This window comes from Sebastes fasciatus, chromosome 2 (genome assembly GCF_043250625.1).
Source record: "Sebastes fasciatus isolate fSebFas1 chromosome 2, fSebFas1.pri, whole genome shotgun sequence".
Lineage (NCBI taxonomy): Eukaryota > Metazoa > Chordata > Actinopteri > Perciformes > Sebastidae > Sebastes > Sebastes fasciatus.
In genome coordinates, this window is record NC_133796.1 from 2,497,187 (window position 1) to 2,517,072 (window position 19,886).

The 19,886-nt window shown below is 40.7% G+C and overlaps 2 protein-coding genes and 2 long non-coding RNA genes across 4 annotated transcripts; 3 read left to right on the forward strand and 1 right to left on the reverse strand.

Annotated features, from left to right (window-relative positions):
* The first annotated feature begins 3,469 nt into the window (after nucleotides 1-3,469).
* LOC141781470 (uncharacterized) lies at nucleotides 3,470-7,153 on the forward strand. Its single transcript, XR_012596872.1, has 2 exons — nucleotides 3,470-6,370; nucleotides 6,869-7,153. It is a non-coding gene; the product is annotated as an uncharacterized LOC141781470 (long non-coding RNA).
* Nucleotides 7,154-9,692: 2,539 nt separating this feature from the next.
* On the forward strand, nucleotides 9,693-15,886 carry LOC141781476 (stathmin-4-like). Its single transcript, XM_074657235.1, has 7 exons — nucleotides 9,693-9,806; nucleotides 11,326-11,390; nucleotides 11,556-11,648; nucleotides 12,742-12,950; nucleotides 14,012-14,176; nucleotides 14,291-14,308; nucleotides 14,694-15,886. Exons 2-7 carry the CDS (start codon nucleotides 11,378-11,380, stop codon nucleotides 14,700-14,702), a joined length of 507 nt encoding a protein of 168 aa, XP_074513336.1. The 5' UTR covers nucleotides 9,693-9,806; nucleotides 11,326-11,377; the 3' UTR covers nucleotides 14,703-15,886.
* Nucleotides 15,887-17,126: 1,240 nt separating this feature from the next.
* Nucleotides 17,127-18,733, reverse strand: LOC141781482 (interleukin-17F-like). Its single transcript, XM_074657246.1, has 3 exons — nucleotides 18,603-18,733; nucleotides 17,602-17,807; nucleotides 17,127-17,476 (listed from the first exon to the last, which is right to left on the reverse strand). The coding sequence occupies exons 1-3, from the start codon at nucleotides 18,633-18,635 to the stop codon at nucleotides 17,233-17,235; spliced, it is 483 nt and encodes a 160-aa protein (XP_074513347.1). The 5' UTR covers nucleotides 18,636-18,733; the 3' UTR covers nucleotides 17,127-17,232.
* Nucleotides 17,343-18,855, forward strand: LOC141781489 (uncharacterized). Its single transcript, XR_012596876.1, has 3 exons — nucleotides 17,343-17,504; nucleotides 17,685-17,844; nucleotides 18,722-18,855. It is a non-coding gene; the product is annotated as an uncharacterized LOC141781489 (long non-coding RNA).
* Nucleotides 18,856-19,886: the final 1,031 nt, after the last annotated feature.

The following is a 19,886-nucleotide window of genomic DNA, read 5'->3' on the forward strand; positions in this document are numbered from 1 at the left end:
GTGTGAGGCTACGTTGAAGTAGGTGGTGCATCATGCATCAACTTTCCTGATGCATCACAACATTGTATATGTTCATTATTGAATCTGAATCATCGTCAGCAGCCTAATTCTCATCAAAACAGAATTTGCAACAGCCACTTCCTCAGAGAGCATCGAGAAAATCAATCTGCAAAGTTATCCATGTGGCAAAGTATAAAGGTTGTCTATGTTGGCAGAACAATGGAGAGAGACCGATGGCTGCCCACCCAGAGCTGGGTTCTGCCCAAGGTTTCTACCTGTTAAAGGTTTTTTTTGTGCATGCTCATGGGGGATCTCTTGTTGGGTATAGTACTGCTCTTTATGAAAAGCGTCTCGAGATAACTTCTGTTATGATTTGACGCTTTATAAAAATGAATTGAATTGAATTGAGAGAAAAACATGAATGAAATGTTCAGACGGCGAGCTGCAGAGATGTTCCTCAAAACTTCAGGAAGGAATTTACAGAGAGAAACCGTATCTGGGATTTAATATCCAGTCTGTCAGTTACCACTAGCTAATTATTATCTCACTATAACTGCATGTGGCTATTAGCGCTGATCTTTGTGAATTGGACTTCAGCTCCAAATGTCTGCATATAACCTTATTTGAATATGTGCAAATAGCACAGGAGCACCGAGACGCTGTTTGATTGGCAGAGCAGTTAGAGGTGCATTTCATCCTTTGCAGGTTTCTTTCTGTCTTATTTGTGCAGGTTTAGCAGCTGTGAAAGCGGCGCAATCCTTTTTGTGAATTTACCCGTCAGTGTGCAGTTTATTAGGTACAGCTAGCTAAAGCTAAAGCAGTCTTTTACAGCAGTCCTGTATTAAATCCTCCTTCATAAAGTTTGTTCAGGTGTTTGTGTTGTTTCCTTTATATGAAAAGAGAGGAGGCTAAAAACCAGAGCCAGCTCTCTGAATGGAAGGAAGTAAACTCCCACTCACTGTGTTCACTTTATGAAATGCACCGCGTTGCGATGAAAAGAGCATCGGCAGTTGTGTGCTTTGTTCTGTGATGTTTCTGATCGGTGTGGTATTAGCGTGTCTCTTCTGAGTGCAGCTCCTGACAGATACTGTGATGGTGTTTGTCTTCATTCATGTCTGAGCTCTGTGAATGGATTCAGATCCTCCGCCTGCCGACCATCTGCCAACACTCGCCAACACAACACTCTCTGCTGTCGCCTACACGCTCGCTGAAATCCGGCAGCGTGGTCGGACTGAAGAGCGGCTGAGTCACTTTCCACTCGTTCAAAAGCAGTGGCGGAATGAAACTAAGTACATAAGTGCAAATCTGAAGTATTTTTATTTTCATGCCACTTCATACTTTTACTCAATTTTACTACAATTCAGAGAAAAATATTGTCGTTTTTACTGATTTTCCTTTTAATAATAATGTATTAGTATTAATATTGAGGTCTAGACTGTTGGTTGGACTAAACAAACATTGTAAAGATGTCACTTTGGGTCATTGTGACACCATTTCCCACTATTTACAAACCAATCAATCAATCAATTAATGGAGAAAATAATCAGCAGATTAATCCATAATGAAAATAATCATTAGTTAATGGTTCAAAATGAGCTCCAGCTCGACCAACTACAACAGCAAAATCCTGCTTTTACATTAATGCATGAGGAATAATAATCTACTGAGAATATACAATAGTACAACAGTCACAGTTTAATACTTTAACTATATTTTCCTGATTATACTGACATACTTTTACAAGGCAGGACTTCTCTCTTCTCAGATCTGTGTTCTTCAGACACCACTGCTCAAAAGGACAACAAATGAAGAGTCTGTCTGAAAAAACTGCAGAAAGACGGCATGTTTTTTTATTAATGAGATGAATTGAACACGTCTCCATTACTTGCATCTTAAAAGAAGATGAACCTACATATCCAGCTCTGGAAAAAATGAAGAGACCACTTCAAAATGATCAGTTTCTCTGGTTTTACTATTTATTAGTATGTGTTTGAGTAAAATGAAAATGTTTGTTATATTCTATAAACTACTGACAACATTTCTCCCAAATTTCAAATAACAATATTGTCATTTAGAGCATTTATTTGCAGAAAATAACAACTGGCCAAAATAACAAAAAATATGCAGTGTTTTCAGATCTGGAATAATGCAAAGAAAACAAGTTCAAATTAATTTTTAAACAACGCAATACTAATGTTTTAACTTAGGAAGAGTTCAGAAATCAATATTTGGTGGAATAACCTTGAGTTACAATCACAGCTTTCATGCGTCTTGGCATGCTCTCCACCAGTCTTTCACATTGCTGTTGGGGGACTTTATGCCAATCCTGGTGCAAACATTCAAGCAGCTCAGCTTTGTTTGAGGGCTTGTGACCATCCACCTTCCTCTTGATCACAATCCAGAGGTTTTCAATGGGATTCATGTCTGGAGATTGGGCTGGTCATGACAGGGTCCTGATCTGGTGGTCCTTCATCCACACCTTCACTGACCTGGCTGTGTGGCATGGAGCATTGTCCTGCTAGAAAAAACACTCCTCAGAGTTGGGGAACATTCTGAAAAATGTCCGAAAAAGAAAGTCTGAAAAATGTCTGAAAAAAACAAATCACTGCAGGGGGTTGCACAGGCGCACTGAACGCTGGTGTTGCTGAAGGTTTGTAGGAGAACGCACAAAAACTAACCGTTGTGTGAGGATACGTTGAAGTAGGTGGTGCATCATGCATCAAGTTTCCTGATACATCACAACATTGTATATGTTCATTATTGAATTTGAATTATCGTCAGTGGCCTAATCCTCATCAAAACAGAATTTGCAACAGCCACTTCCTCAGAGAGCATCGAGAAAATCAATCTGCAACGTACACAGAAGAATTTAAAATGGAGGGTGAAGCTGCATTTGCATGATAAGAAATTTGCTCTTTGCTCACTATGAGGTAGGACGCAGAGCCTTGCTTAAAAAAAAAAAAAAACTTTTATTAAATACATCCAGGTATTTGAAATTTGACCTCTGCATTTAACCCTGAGGAGCAGTGGGCTGCTGTAAATTGCCCAGGGGGTAGATTTGGGGTTGCATGCAGACAGAAGGAGCTGAGGATCGAACTGCCAACCTTGTGTTGAAAGGACAACCGCTCTACTCACTGAGCTACAGCAACCGAGGTCAGAGTTGAAATAATTTGAACTTTGAGTGAAGTGCTCGGTGGCAATTTGGAGCGATGAGCCGAACCAAGGGTAGCACCTGTCTGTCTGTCTGTCTGTCTCTCTGTCTGTCTCTGTCTCTCTGTCTGTCTCTCTCTCTCTATCTGTCTGTGTCTCAGGTGAGTTTCTGGAAGCCTCCGCCTGCAGCAGCAGTGACTCACCTCCTCTGACATTCAGCCTACACCGTGGTCTGTTCTCTCTCTGTCCTCCTCTCTCTCTCCTCCTCCTCCTCCTCTCTCTCTCCTCCTCCTCTCTCTCTCCTCCTCCTCCTCTCTCTCTCTCCCCCTCTCTCTCTCCTCCTCCTCTCTCCCTCCTCCTCCTCAGTGGGCTGCAGACACGACCACAAACAGAGACGCTGAGAGTCACGACGTCTCGCCGACACAAATAAACACACGACTGCTGGCTGAGAGTCGGGCTGCTCATTCATACTGGAGCTGAGCACACACACACACACACACACACACACACATACTGGTAAACTGGTTTCAACTGGTTTAAACTGGCAGACAGCTACATGGATCTCCCAGTTCAGATTTGTCTCTGCAGCTGATAAAATGTGATTAAATCCGAGTGATTAAAGTTCTGCTCACACTGACACCGTTACACACATTCACACCTGGAGGCTGGAAACTCAACTGGATCAGTCGGAGTCTTGCTCAGGGGCACGTCAGCAGTGGTCACGAGTACGGGTTGGACTTGTTTGCACCTAATAGAAACACTAAATTGTATCATGACATTGAAAAAAAACAAAACAGTATATATATGTGTTAATGTGGATTGATCACGATCCTCTAAACACAATCAGTGCATCCCACATTTGTTCTGCCTGGGAATCAAACCTGCAACCTTCCAGTCATTAGCCTGGTTCTCTGTCCTGTAGTGGTCTAAAGACAGTGGTGGAAGAAGTACACAGATCCTTTAGTTAAGTAAAAGTGCAACAATGTGAAAATACTCTTTTTTTTAAAGTACAGAAGTATTATCAGCAAACTGTACTTAAAGTATCAAAAATAAAAGTACTTGAACTGTAGCCCAGTCAGTATATTGCTAAGAAGTGAAAGTCAATTGTTCGTTCCATTGCAACATCAGCGCCCGGCAGCAGAGCTACGCTTCTGCCATTTTGGACTGAAAGCGACTGCAAAATGCTTTATTGTCGTATTTAATGTCTCTTCTGAAAAGGCCTGTGTTGAACATTACAAATATTTTAAATATGCATACTATTATAACTATTTACTTTTTTATTTATTGAACTTTGTTTTGCCCGGCTGCTTCCCAGAGGAGCATAAAGTAACAGCGTGCGCAGTGAAAGGCAGCGTTGCCTGGGAGTCTAAACTCAGGGCACAAAGCACCTCCTCTACCTGAATGATAATGAGGTGATGAGAGCAGAAAAACAATCACACTGCAAATCTGTTGCTCAAATAATACAGATGTTTTAACAAAGAGGCAACATCTCCCCCTTCAGTAACACACACACACACACATACATACACACACACACGCACACACACTCACACCCCTCCTTGTTTCTCTCTGATCAGTCTCACCTCAGCTTCCACTATCAGCTACGTGACTCATCCTTTATTCTTTATTCTTTCTTTCTTTCTTATCGGTCATATTGTCATGACATCACTCTGTGTCGAGCGCAGTGCAGTGACCTCATTGTCAGTGACATCATCCTCTGGAGTCAGAGATGATGTCATTGCTTCCAGTTAGTCTGCTGCTGTTTGTCCTCGAAAGCAGCCTGCAGAGCCAGAGCCCCACCCCTCCCCACCTGTGTTTATATCACATGTCTACTCTATTTTATTTTATTTTATTCTACTCTGTTCTATTCTATTTTATTATATTCTGTTTTATTTTATTTGATTATATGTTTTATGTTCTTTTTCATTTTATTCTATTCTATTCTGTTCTAGTCTGTTCTATTGTATTTTATTTTATTATATTTTATTCTATTATACTATGTTCTATTTTGTTTTATTATATTATATTTTTTCTGTTATATTTCTTTTATTATATTTTATTATATTCTAATGTATTTTGCTCAATTCTATTTTATTCTGTTCTATTCTATTTTATTCTATTATATTGTATTTTATTTTATTCTGTTTCATTTTATTCTTTTTCATCATATTCCTTTTTATTTTATTCAGTTTCATGATATTTTATTATATTATGTTCTATTTTATTTTATTTTATTATATGTTTTTCTGTTCTATTTCATTTTATTCTTTTCTATTTTGTTTTATTCCATTTTATTGTATTATATGTTTTTTTCTATTTCATTTTATTCTATTATATTTTATTCTGTTCTATTTTATTTTATTCTTTTAAGTTTTATTATATTCTACTGTGTTCTGTTTTATTTGTTCTATTCAATTTACTCGGTTCTATTTTTTATTCTGTTCTATTTCGTTCTGTTCTGTTCTACTTTAAACAGCTCTATCCTGTTTGCTGCATGCAGCTCTTAAAAAAAAACGTAGTGCTGCAGATGTGTTGTTGTTTCTGCTGAATCCTGATTTGACTTTAAAGCCACACACATTCACACACACACTCTCACACACACACTCACACACACACACACACACACACACACTGACAGTGTGGCTCTGAGAGCTCTCCGCTGATTGGCTGCAGGTGACATCATCATTTGGGATGTGGAGGTTTCTGTCTCCTTGTTGCTGCAGCCTCTCGCCCACCTTGCCAACTCCACACACACACACATACACATACACGCACACACACACACACACACACACACACACACCCACCCACGCACACACACACACACACCCACACACACACACACACACACACACACACACACACACACACATAAACCTAAAGCATTGCAGTAACCTAAAATTCTCCCAAAACCCACAAACAGCTGCTGCTCAGCATCCAGCATGTCTGAAACTGGTCCTCACAAAGATAGAGGTACAATAACACACACACACACACACACACACACACACACACACACACTGCAGCTGCATGACATCATCTGGTTCAGTGTGAGGAGGAGAAGAGGAGGAATAATGTGTGAGAACACTGTGTTCTGCTGTGGTGCATGATGGGAACTGTAGTCCCCTGCTATCTGTCATGTTGTTCACATCGTGTGATGAAACTGAAGTCACCAAGAGACATGACCTCTGACCTCTGACCTTCAGCTATACGGGTCGAGGTACTGTTCTGATTGGGCTCGGGCGTCGCCAGCGGGCTCCATAGCTTAGCATTTTAATATTTTATTATATATTATTGTATTTTATTTTATTCTGTTTTATTATATTCTGTTCAATTTTTTTTATTTTATTAATTTCTTTCTGTTCTATATTATTTTATTCTATTATATTATGTTCTATTTTGATTTATTCTATTTTATTTGATTCTATTATATTCTGCTCTATGCTATTTTATTATATTATATTGTATTTTATTTTATTCTGTTTCATTTTATTCTTTTTCATCATATTCCCTTTTATTTTATGATAATTTATGATAATTTATTATATTCTGTTCTATTTTAGTTTATTTTTTCTATTCTATTTTATTTTATTCTTTTCTGTTTTATTATATTCTGCTCTTTTCTAATGTGATGCTAAATCGCGAAGGAATTTGTTTTGATTGCTCGAACGGTGATGTCATAAGTCATGTAAGAAGACGCCATTTCATCACTTTACAGGTATGGAACTTTACGATACTCCTTCAAGAGGATTCAAGAGGCAGCAGAATATTTCGCGAGACGGCGTTGTTGTGGTGGCGCGGCAAAATTCAATGTTTCGACATGACACAGTAGGCTGTTGTAACTCGACTTTACATAGTCCAATGTACCACTAGATCGCCGCCAGATCCTACACGTTGCACCTTTAAGTGAACTTGACAAATCGTTGTTTTTTTCTGCAATCGATTGCCAGAATTCTTGATGGCTTGGTCGCCAATGTGCCCAATAAATCTTGAAGAGAGAACATGCAAGTATAACCTTAGAGATGGTACTTCACCCACAGGTGGCGCTGCGGGAACATTTAAATGGACATAATTCAGTTGTCCATGAGTATGAATCGCTTTCAATTTGCACAGTTAATTGTTTCACAAATCCCTGATCTGTTCTACAAAAATCAGCGTCTCATCAGTCATTTTAATTAATGAAATAACAAACATGTTGTCTAATGCACAGCTGGTAGACGGGTACAGAGGAGGGTCCACAAATTTGGGACCTTATCTGAAACAGACTGGAGGAAAACCCAAAGTTGATCCGTAGAATTACATTTTCTAAAATACAAACTATGTCCAGTGGAGCCCTGAAGACCTCCAGAATAAAGGCAGTAAACCGACAGCGCTTTTATTATTATTATTATTAATAACATAATACATGTGTGTGTGCGACCGTGCAGCTTCTGTGGAGCTCTCCGAGCGTTTGATGAGTTTGAATAAAGAGCGGCAGACAGACAGAGAGCGAGTTTGGCTTTCAACCAGAGCAGCAGGCGGAGGCGTTAATACACACATACTGATCTGAGATGAGTGTTCAGCGAGGATGAGTAAGAGTTCATTGTCAGCCTTTTAAATTTAGCGCTGACATTTCCCCAGAAGCAACACACAAACCAGATCCAACCAGATCCAGCTGTCCTTTCATCTTCATAGAAGTTTTACAACTGCATTTCATTTTTATTTGACATGCAGTCCGACAGAAAGTGTGTTTACTAAAACCTGATGTTTCTGTCTGGTGAAACATTCTTGTCTTTCCTCTTGCTGGACATTTCCTCACAGGTCGGGTCAAAGGTCGGGGGCCGCCTGTCTGTGTGACTTCATTTCGGGTACAATAACAACATGCAATGACAGGAAAGCTCCTGAAAGTGAATCATCACAAATGGCTGCATGTTGTTTTACAGCTGCATCTTTCCATCAATATTCTCACGTATCATTACATTTTCACACATTTTCCGCTATAAGTAAGAGATAATGTGCAGCCAGCCGGTCGTTGTTGTGAAAGAATCCCCGACAGGGTCTCCGATCGCCCTGAAGGGGATTCTTTCACAACAATGACCGGCTGGCTGCACATTATCCCGTTTATTACACGACTACTTACTGAAGAAATCAATATTTTGACCCAGAAACGGTCCGCCAGAGTCCGACATCAGAGCTGCGCCCATAGCAACGGTCTGTCATACGTAGCAACGGTCTGCTATACGTAGCAACGGTCTGTGATACATAGCAACGGTCTGCTATACACAGCAACGGCCTGCTATACATAGCAACGGTCTGCTATACACAGCAACGGCCTTCTATACATAACAACGGCCTGCTATACACAGCAACGGTCTGTTATACATAGCAACGGTCTGCTATACATAGCAACGGTCTGTTATACATAACAACGGCCTGCTATACATAGCAACGGTCTGTTATACATAACAACGGCCTGCTATACATAGCAACGGCCTGCTATACATAACAACGGTCTGCTATACATAGCAACGGTCTGCTATACATAGCAACGCCCTGCTATACACAGCAACGGTCTGCTATACATAGCAACGGCCTGCTATACATAGCAACGCCCTGCTATACATAGCAACGGCCTGCTATACATAGCAACGGCCTGCTATACATAGCAACGGCCTGCTATACATAGCAACGCCCTGCTATACATAGCAACGGCCTGCTATACATAGCAACGGCCTGCTATACATAGCAACGGCCTGCTATACATAGCAACGGCCTGCTATACATAGCAACGGCCTGCTATACATAGCAACGGTCTGCTATACATAGCAACGCCCTGCTATACACAGCAACGGTCTGCTATACACAGCAACGGCCTTCTATACATAACAACGGCCTGCTATACATAGCAACGGTCTGCTATACACAGCAACGGCCTTCTATACATAACAACGGCCTGCTATACATAGCAACGGTCTGCTATACATAGCAACGGTCTGTTATACAGAAATTACAGACCGCAGGCCGTCGTGATTGACCAATCAGAATCAAGTATTCAACACAGCCGTGTAATAGTTCAGAATAAAGTTCTGTGAATTTGAACAGAGTTTAATGGTTGTAGAGCTGGAGACTCCAACGTTAAAGAGGTTGTCTGAGACCGTCAGGTGATCAGCTCTTCTGTCTTTTAATGCAATGTTTCATTTTTTATATAGTATATATATATATGTATATATATATACTAATTAAAAAAATAAAAATGTTGTTAAATTGTCATAAGATCTTTGTCCTAAATCTTCTTTATCTGCTCTTGCACAGTGTGTCTCTGCAGAACATGATCTCATCTGTCAGATTATATATATATATTATATATAGCTGAACAGTGTCAGTGTAATTGAAGTGAAATTCCTTGTAAATTCTGTGAGAGCTGAAGAGCTTTCTGTCAGTGATGAAGAGGATTCCTCTGAAATACACCTCCACTGTTCTGAACCCCCTCGTCCTCCTCCCCTCCTCATTCTCCTCCTCCTCCTCCCCTTGGCCTGCTGGACCAATCACAGCCCAGTATCCCTGCCGGCCAATCAGATCCCTCCTGGGTGATGTCATACAGCAGGCTGCTGTTTGGTGCTGATGCTGCTGAGCTGCAGATCTTCACTCTGAGCAGAGAGACCGAGCATCACTGCAGGGTGAGTACACACTGCACATTATATATTCATATGTTTTCATGTATTTGTGATTATTATTTAGTGTTATTTCTGAGCTTCCTGCATGTTTGCAGCTCAGATGGCTGCAGCCTCTTTTTAAACAGACATGTGAACAGATGGAAGATGGTTTCACTCGTTTTTCATTCTATGATTCATCTGCAGATTCTGTTTCATCATTTTCATTTCATCTTTTCTGTGTTTCTGTCTCTGCTGTTTTGTTTCCTGCATCTTTTTCTTCTCCTTTTTTACGATCAGTTTTAGTGTTTGAGCTGCGTGCTCGACTCGCACTTCTCTGCAGAAGGTGATGCGCTTACTGGCAACAATGACATCATCGCTTAGTCCCTGCACACACACACACACACACACAAACACACACACACACATACACACACATATATAGGCACACACACAGGTTTTTTAGCCCTTAAAGGATAATCAATATAAATAAGTGACAAACAGAATCATGTTTTTTTGCAGTCTTTTTACTCTAACAATATGATCTGCTTCATAAAATTGAGGAGATTTTATCTTCATTTGTTTGTAATCTGAATCTCTTTGTGTTTGTTGTTCAGACTGAAGAAACTGTTTAAGGAATACGTTGTGATTTTGACACGTAAACATGCATATTTGTCTTTTATTTTGGATATTGCAGAGATTAACAGTTAAAGGAAAAGATGCCCGGTAGATGAATAGATAATAGAGCATCATGTTAACCTGCAGCTGGGGGGTTGTTTCTATCTTTTTAATGCACTAAAGTGAAGGTTGGTTCTGCTGTTGAACTTCTCCTGACTCAGTGTGAGCTGGATGATCTGTAACATCAGGAGGCTGATTCATTCAGCTGAGCTCCTGCAGCGTGTCATGTCTCTGTGTTTGCTGCTGATTCACACTTTGGATTAATCATTTTAATCCCCTGAAGTCACGGCTGCTGAATCCAAAAACAGCTAATTGCTCATATTTTTAAACGAATGACTCACACAAACAAAGATCTGACATTTAAATCAAAATGAGATACAGTTTTGTATAAAATAAACTTTTAAAGGACATCTGGGATCTAAATAAACTCCTGTGTCTTCTAAACAACATTTAATTTAACATATGTTTCTAACATAAAAATGATCAGACTTTGACCAAATGACAAAATGATGCATTAAAGATAAAAACGATGTCTCTATCTGGTAAACAAATGAACCCCCAGGTGACCTTAAACTCCACAAGGTTAACATCTCATGCTGCTGAGGAGGCACTTTCTCCTCTTTCTTCTTGAACTGTTTTCTTTTTTTTTTGGTTCCTTTCTTTCTTTGTAGTTTCTGTTTTCTACTCTATTTCCTGCTCACGCTCCCGTAGGAGATGCTAAAGTGTGTCATTGCCTGAGAAGCTTTATTCAGGGCAAAAAGCAATCCATAAAAATGCTCAGTGCTGTTTCCACTGCACAGCAGAGAGTAGCTCTACTGCACCGACTCTCCTGGATTCACCTTAACGTGACCCGTGTGTTTCTCCTCAGGAACAGACTCTACCTCACCACAGTGTCTTCGACAGAAAACAGCAGCAGCAGAATGACTCTAGCAGGTAAAACCTCACTTATTATCACACATTTTCTGACTGATTTTTAGTCTCATATTGATTGTCGTCGGTGTGATGTGTTCATGTTCGTATGACTGAATGTGTCTGTAGAGGATTTGTGGCTCAGCTGCATCTTTTCTTTTTTCCTCTCTCTCTCTGTGGATGTTCCAGCATACCGAGAGAAGATGCGAGAGCTCCCCCTGGTGTCTCTCTTCTGCTCCTGCATCCTCCCCCAACCCAGAGACACCACGGCCGACAAGGAAGGTTAGCAACACTCTTTTATCTCAGTTTTAAAGCTAGACTGAAGATACTGGTATCATATGAAACTATAAAACCTGATGAATCCATTGGTACCAACCATGTCATACTAGCTTGTCCTGAAGGAGGTTAAATAACGCTCCAAACTTACACTAAATGTTGGTGAGGAAAAACTGTCATGTCCATTTTCAAAGGGGTCCCTTGACCTCTGACCTCCAGATCAGTGAATGTAAATGGGTTCTATGGGTACCCACGAGTCTCCCCTTTACAGACATGCCCACTTTATGATCATCACATGCAGTTTGGGGCAAGTCATAGTCAAGTCAGCACACTGACACACTGACAGCTGTTGTTGCCTGTTGGGCTGCAGTTTGCCATGTTATGATTGGAGCATATTGTTTTATGCTAAATGCAGTACCTGTGAGGGTTTCTGGATCAATATCTGTTATTGATTTGTGTTGTTAATTGATTTACAATAATCAATATATACATACATTTGCATAAAGCAGCATATTTGTCCACTCCCATGTTGATAAGATACTAATAAATCTCCCTTTAAGGTACATTTTGATACATAACATCAACTCAGTTCGTCAACAAATCATAACATCATCATCATAATATTGATTGCTGCATTATAGAACAATGTCATTAGTTCCATCTTTGACTTTCCTGCTGTGACAAGTGAAAAAAGAAAACGTGAATCATTTGGAAATTACCAAAAAATACAAAAGGTTCTCTGATGTAGGCAGGCGATAATGACTCAAGTTAGCTGGCGTTATTCAGACAGATGAAGTACTAGATAAAAGGTAAAACAGGTGATGGACAGTGATCAAACATGTCGAGATATTATCATCTCATGCTCAACTTTACTTGCAGTACAGCAGGAAAGACTTTTGTGTGTAAAAACTTATGTGAACTACAGAAAAAAGCCTATCCCAGCATGCATTGGGTGAGAAGGGGGGTGTCACCAGTATATCAGTATCTAGTATCTCCATTTCACCTAACCTGCTTGTCTTTGGAGGAACCTGGAGCCACACAGACGTTATACAGATAGTGGAAACCGTTGGTTATTAACGCTCTCGTGCTCCTCTTGCAGCAGGCGTGGTGGACCTGAACCTGTGCAACATCCGGGACATGGAGGTGATCGAGCTGAGCAAGCGTACGAGCGGCCAGGCCTTCGAGGTCATCCTGAAGCCGCCCACCTTTGACGGCGGCCCGGAGCTGAGGGCGACCACGCCGCCTCGCGGGAAACCCTCGCTGGAGGAGATCCAGAAGAAACTGGACGCTGCTCAGGAGAGGAGGAAGGTGGGTGTGAGAATGAGGGCAACATTGATTGTTATTGTCAGGTACCGCTAGGCTAGTTCGCACTGCGAGTGATGATCCACCGTAAGCCTCATAGAACAAGGCTGTAGGGGCTTTGAGCTAAATGCTAACATCAGCATGCAAACATGCTAACATGATGATATTTAGCAACTTTACCCTCTTAGTTAAGCATGTTAGCATGCTAACATTTGCTAATTAGCACCAAACACAAAGTAGGCCTACAGCTGAGGCTAAGGCTGCATTCACACCAAATCAGGAGTTTCAGCGAAAACACCAGTCCATCCATTGACTTGAATGTGGGGTAGTACGTTTAAGCTAGTGGCCAATCATGTAACCGGTGATCCAGAGCTGTAAAAGCCGGCAATGATGGAGTACAAAGACGGTAATCATTGTGCGGTTGCTTGGTGTTGATGGGCCATTAGTGACAAGTGACACTCCCACACCGCCGCAACAACCATGCTCTACGCCTGATTTGGTGTGAATGCAGCCTAAATGGGAATGTCATTAGTTTTGCAGGTATTTGGTCATAAACAAAAGTATTGGATGAACAAAATCCTTACGATTCATCCTGAGGGGAACATCAATGTCTGAAACAAATTTCACGCCAATCCATCATGTGGTTGTTGAAATATTTTAGTGTGGACCACAGTGGTGGACCGACAAAAAACAGTAGCCCCACAATCAATCCCTGAGGAACCCCGCACGTTATTTTACAGTATTATCGCTGATGATTGTCTGAGACATTCAAGGAAGTTCTAGCCACAGCACTCTCTTTTAGCCATATTTCTGATTATCAGCATTAAGGCTGCAAACTAGTTTGATTGTAAGTCTTTGATTTTTGATTGGCATTCACGCCGACCAAACACAGAGCATGGATGATTTGGTGCGATATCATGCAAGTGCTGTCAAACCAGAAATCAAGACCACCAATAAACTAGTGGCCAACAGACTCATAGTGACACAGTAAAGACAAACTGACAAGAAAATGATTCTGTTGGAAAAAGCAAAACCAAAAACACGTCCTCTCCTCTGTCTCCCTCTAGTGTCATGAGGCGGAGCTGCTGAAGCACCTGGCCGAGAGGAGGGAGCACGAGCGCGAAGTCGCTCAGAAAGCTCTGACCAAAGAACGCCAGGAGCACCGCGCCGACGCCGACAAGGAGCAGCGGCAGATGCACCTGAACGCCTCACAGGAGCGACTGCAGGAGGAGGTGAGGACGCAGGTTTTTTTATCGTCAGCTTTCGCTCTCATTTGCTGAGATGATTCATGATTCTGTTTTATTGGAATGAATCACTAACAGGGAGTTTGTGTTTGTGTCTTTCAGGACAAGCACAGTGTGGAGGTGAGGACGAGCTGGAGGAGGAGGAGGAGGGCATTCTGGGTAGCTGCACTGAGACAAAATATGAAGACAGTGGTGTGATGACAAGGGGTTGACAAAATAATGTTAAATGGAAAAGCATTCTTAATGTAATAGTTTGACATTGTGGGACTTTATTGCAGAGAGTGTCTGTATGTTACGTACACAGCTGGAGTTAGGACAATGTTAGCTTAGCATAACGACTGGAAGTGAGGGGAAACAGCTAGCCTGACTCTCTAAAGCTCACGGGTTAACATGTTGTATCTCGTCTTGATTCATCAACGTCTGAATCAAGACAATGTTGGATGTCCTGCCATTCTCCATGTGTGTTAGCCACGTGCTAACTCCAGCCCGTTTCTTCTGCCTCCAGGTGTCTTGATGGCCTGATCACAACACAAGCTGAACCTTATTTGGAAGCCATTTTGGAGGGCTGATGAGCTGAGGATTGATGTGCCGGCACAACCTGGCACTGCTCCGACTGGGAGACTGACAGGACAAAGAGACTCTGAAAAGAGTGAGAAGAAGAAGAAGAAAACGAGGAGGAGGAGGAGGACTGAGGAAGAGTCCGACTGCTCGACCTCCTCCCGTACAACCAGGACTCTCTTTAAACGAGATAAAACTTGTGAAGGACGCTGCATATTCATCATTAGATGGTTCACAGGGGTTTTACTGTGCTTTGTTGCTATGCCAACAGTGCCAATGTGTTCATGTGTGTGATTGTAAAAGTGTGAAAGGTGGACCAAAACCATACCTGAAACAGAACCCGGACACGAGTCCAAGGAGTCCAGAAAACAGCCAGCTGGACTGCAGTAGCCGCACCGGGCGTCTTCTACTTCTACGTCAAAATGATCCCTCACAGAAAGACACAGGCTGGACCGCCTCCTCCTGCTGAGAGGGTTGAATGTGTTGGAGTCTCTGCTACCTGGATGTACAACTGATCTGAGTTAAACAGCTCCATCTGCTGGACGGTTTAGATCATCACATTTACTGTAAAACCATGACAACAAGAAAGACATCTAGTGGCAGATGTAGGGAAGTGTAGTGAGTCAAGACCGAGTCCTAACACAGATCAAGACCAAGCCAAGACCAATACCAGGAAAGGCAAAAAGGTTAACTGGACTTTGTTGACACCAAAGTCTGTTGTAGGCTTAGATTAGTGTCTGAGACTGAGAGTCCAAGTCTGGATGAAAACACCCACCAAACCAAGACAAGGCCGGGTCAAAAACACTCACTGAGGCGAGTCCGCATCAGAGCGCTCGTTAGAGTTGGACATGTCCGGTTTAAAATGACCACAAAAGTCTGAGTTCATACATTCACAAGATAGAGATAAGTCTGAGTCAAAACGCCCGTGACACTGAGACAAGTGCAAGTTAAAACATAGATGATACCGAGACAAGTTCAAATTATAACACTCACAGGACCGAGACGAGTCCAAGTTAGAGCATTCGCAAAACCAAGACGAGTCCAAGTTAGAGCATTCGCAAAACCAAGACGAGTCCAAGTTAGAGCATTCGCAAAACCAAGACGAGTCCAACTTAGAGCATTCGCAAAACCAAGACGAGTCCAAGTTAGAGCATTCGCAAAACCAAGACGAGTTTGAATCAAAGCATTCGCAAAACTGAGACGAGTCCGAGTCAAACACACTTGAGATCGATACGAAGTAATAAGTAATTAAAACTTCAGTACTACAGTCCGGCTTTCACAGCACCCAAGTTTTTGTTTTTCAGATTCTGTATTAGGAATAAGTTTCATATTTCTGAATATCAAGACAACGTACTGAAATTAACAACTAAAATGTTAGCGAACAAGACCTTTGTTTGTTGTGTGGCTAACATTAGCTATATGACTGGATATCTACCTGTCCAACAATCATTATACCAACCCCCCCACCCCCTCATGATATGAATGAATGAATGAATCTCACTGGTGAATAACTGATAATCGATTGTGTAAATTGTTTACAGCTGTGTGTGTCAGTTTGTTTCCCTGGCAACGTCAATGTAAAGGAGTCAGGGTGTGATGATGATGATGATGATGATGATGATGATGATGATGATGATGATGTACAGAAATCACATTATATTTTAAATTCAAGAATAAAACAATGACACTTTACTTATTTGTTAATTAGTTTTTTTTATTGAGTCAACACCACATCCAGCCTCTGAATAAATACATCAACATTAATATATCACCAATAAATACCTAATGAAATATGTTTTAAATAGGAAATAATTTAAATAAACCATAAATAGAACATAGTATATGAAACACATCCAATAATAATAATAATAATAATAATCTGTTTTAAACTTCATCTCCAAAGTGTAGTTGTCTAGTTTCTCCATTTCTCTGTTTGGAGACAAATTTTAAGAATGTAAACAAAATAAAATAAGTTATTAATAGATTAATTTACCATCCACCAGATCACAGAGCAGCATGTAGGAAAACTTTCACCTCACATCAAATTAAATACACGGATGAAAAGCTGGAGTTAATTCTTCTATCTAAATCATGACATATTAACTACTAGTTTTAATTTACAATGCATCCTAAATGATGATGTATTAAGTCAGATATTTGGCGTGATGTCTTGTGAGACTCTCCACTCTGATTTTTAAAGTCACGATTAGCCTATTAGATAGTAATATATATATACCACATTTAGGTTCAATATTTCAGAGCACGATATCAGTTTCTATGCAGATGACTCTAAGATCTACCTCTCCTTCACTCAGATCGATCAGAAGTTATTAAAATCAAATCATAAATCTTCACATTATACCTTTCTCTCCTCCAAAATAACAGTTTCTACTTATTAAATGGTAAGCAGGTTATAACATTTTTAACTTTTTTTTTTTCTTGTTCTTCCAGACAGAAGCTTCTGCCGGTGCGGTCTCTGCTGGTCTTCAGGCTTGGTGAAGGACGATGGGTCGGACACAGGTGCAGCCCACGGCGATGAGACGGGACTCCAGCTTGAAGTGGTAGCTGGTCTCCTCCCCCGCCGACTTGACCCGGCGCAGCAACAGCACCTGGTGCATGATAGGTCTGGACTCAAGGTTCAGGTCCTCACGGCCCTCTGAGTCCCGACAGCCGCGCAGTGAACAGCGAGCCTCTGACAGAGGATGGAGCAGAGAGTCGTCCTGGGTGGTGCTGAGGACAGAGGACAGAGAGAAGGGAGGTAAATATCACTTTATCTTAGAGTTGATTAAAGGACCATAACACTGTTTTCTTTATATTAGCTGATGAAGTGGCTTCTTATGTGTGTGTCTCCGTACTTGTATGTCCACGGGGAGATGGAGGCGTCCTGCAGCGGCCTGGTGGTTTTGATAGGAACAAAAGCTTTGGGGTCAATCTGCAGGTGGACCATTTTTCCCGCCGCTTCAACAGACGAATTCTTGTGTGTCTTCGCCGGGTGTTTCGTTAAGGCTGCTCCCTCCGCCATCATCATCATCATCATCATCATCGCCACCACACAGGCAGCCTGAGGAAGAGGAGGAGAAATTAACCTTCAGACACAGGTTTTTGTTCTTTTACTTTTCCATGTATAATAAATAATATCTGTTTTTTTAAATTTTATTTTTAATTTACATTTTTTGGGATAATAACGTTTGACTTGGGAAAACATGATTTAAAAAAAATGTATACAAATATAAATTTAATATAAATTATTTAATATAAATAAAATGATTAAAATGACAATAATTATTTTACAAGTTGAATAAACAATAATAATAATAATTTTGCAATATAATTAAAAATACAATATAATTCAAATAAAATGTATTTATTTTTTATTTATTTCAAATGTATTATTTAATACATTTTACCCAAAAAAATAGAAAAGTTTGAATGTTTAAAATGTATTAATCTATAAATAAAATATAAGGGGTTTGAGGCTAAAATATAATATCATAATACCATAATTAAATCTTTGAGATCTCTATTCTCTACCATCACATAAATGCATACAAGGCCCCCAAAATACACACAAATATTGAATAAATACATTTGAAAATAGAAAGCTTTTGAAGGCTTTAATGTGCAGCCTCTTGAATTAAAACATGAACACTGTCACTGTGAAAATCAAAATGATTAAACATTTCATACTGAGATGAGTTTCATTCATTTATATATTTTAATTTTATTATTAATATAATTTTCTATTTCAAAATGTCTCACTTCTTTGTTTACCAGAGTTTTTTGGGGGCTTTTAAAGCCTCAAATCTCATCCTGAACTCGAAACGTTTGCACTCAGATATAAATGAGAAGCTCTTACCATCACTTTGGAGGAGTTTGCTGTTGAAAACATGCTGACGGTTTGGACTCTTATGCTTTGAGTGTCCTCGTTGGTTCTTTTTGGTTCCTAATCAGATCTTTATTTTTGTCTTTTCGCAGATCTTTCAGACGCCACCGAGTCTTGTTCTTCAGGGTTCTCAGGCTCTGCTGGAGGTTCAGGTCAGAAGCTGTAAGCTGGAGGTCGCTGATTGCTGTGTCCTCTGGTGTGCAGGTGCAGGTCCTGTTCTTCTTCGCTGGTGTTCTGCTGGATTTTGGGTTAAGCGCCGATATTTATCCTGATCAGCATCACTTCCTGTGATGATGTCACCCATCTGTGCATCTTTGATCCTCCTCTCTAAACCACACAGACCAGACTGCATGACAAGGCCTGATGGTCGACCCACTTTCAAAGTCGGAGCCACAGATTCAATCGTTCTGCACAAAAAAGTTGCAGCACATTATCTAGGTCATCTCTATAGAGTCTTCACAATCTTCATCATAAAGCATCACGCTATGCCGAAGAAGCTTTCTAACATCATCCGGAGACTTTGTTGGGAAACTTTCTCAGACGGTTGTTACAGTCGTCCTCATACCTTCATGAATCTTTGGTCTGTTTTTCCTGGTTTAACTGAAGTGAACTCTTAAAGGACCAGTGTGTAACATTTAAGGGGATCTGTTGGCAGAAATGGAATATAATAATCAGTATGTTTTCATTAATGTATAAACACCTGATAATAAGATTTGTTGTGTTTTTGTTACCTTAGAATGAGCCGTTTATATCTACATACGGAGCCGGTCCTCTTCACGCCTGCCATGTTTCTACAGTAGCCCAGAACAAACAAACCAAACTCTGGCTCTAGAGAGGGACATTCAAGCTTTTCACGTCGGCCACCGTAGTTCTCCTACACGCTTTGCACACGGGAGAAGCATCAGTTGGTTGCAATCTGCAACCTGCACCTTTAATAACATAACCTAAGTAGTCAGAGTACGGTAGCCAGGATGTGCCAAACCAGAGAGTCAATGTGATTAATTCATATTTTTCTGAAGAGTTTACATGAATCAGTGCTGGAAAATAGGACTGAATGTTTGCAAATCAGCTGCAATTATGGACGAGATTAGATTAGAAAAAAAACAACAACAACTGTTCACTACCTGCTCAGGTACTCTGATCACTACCTGCTCAGGTACTCTGTACACTACCTGCTCAGGTACTCTGCGCACTACCTGCTCAGGTACTCTGTACACTACCTGCTCAGGTACTCTGTTCACTACCTGCTCAGGTACT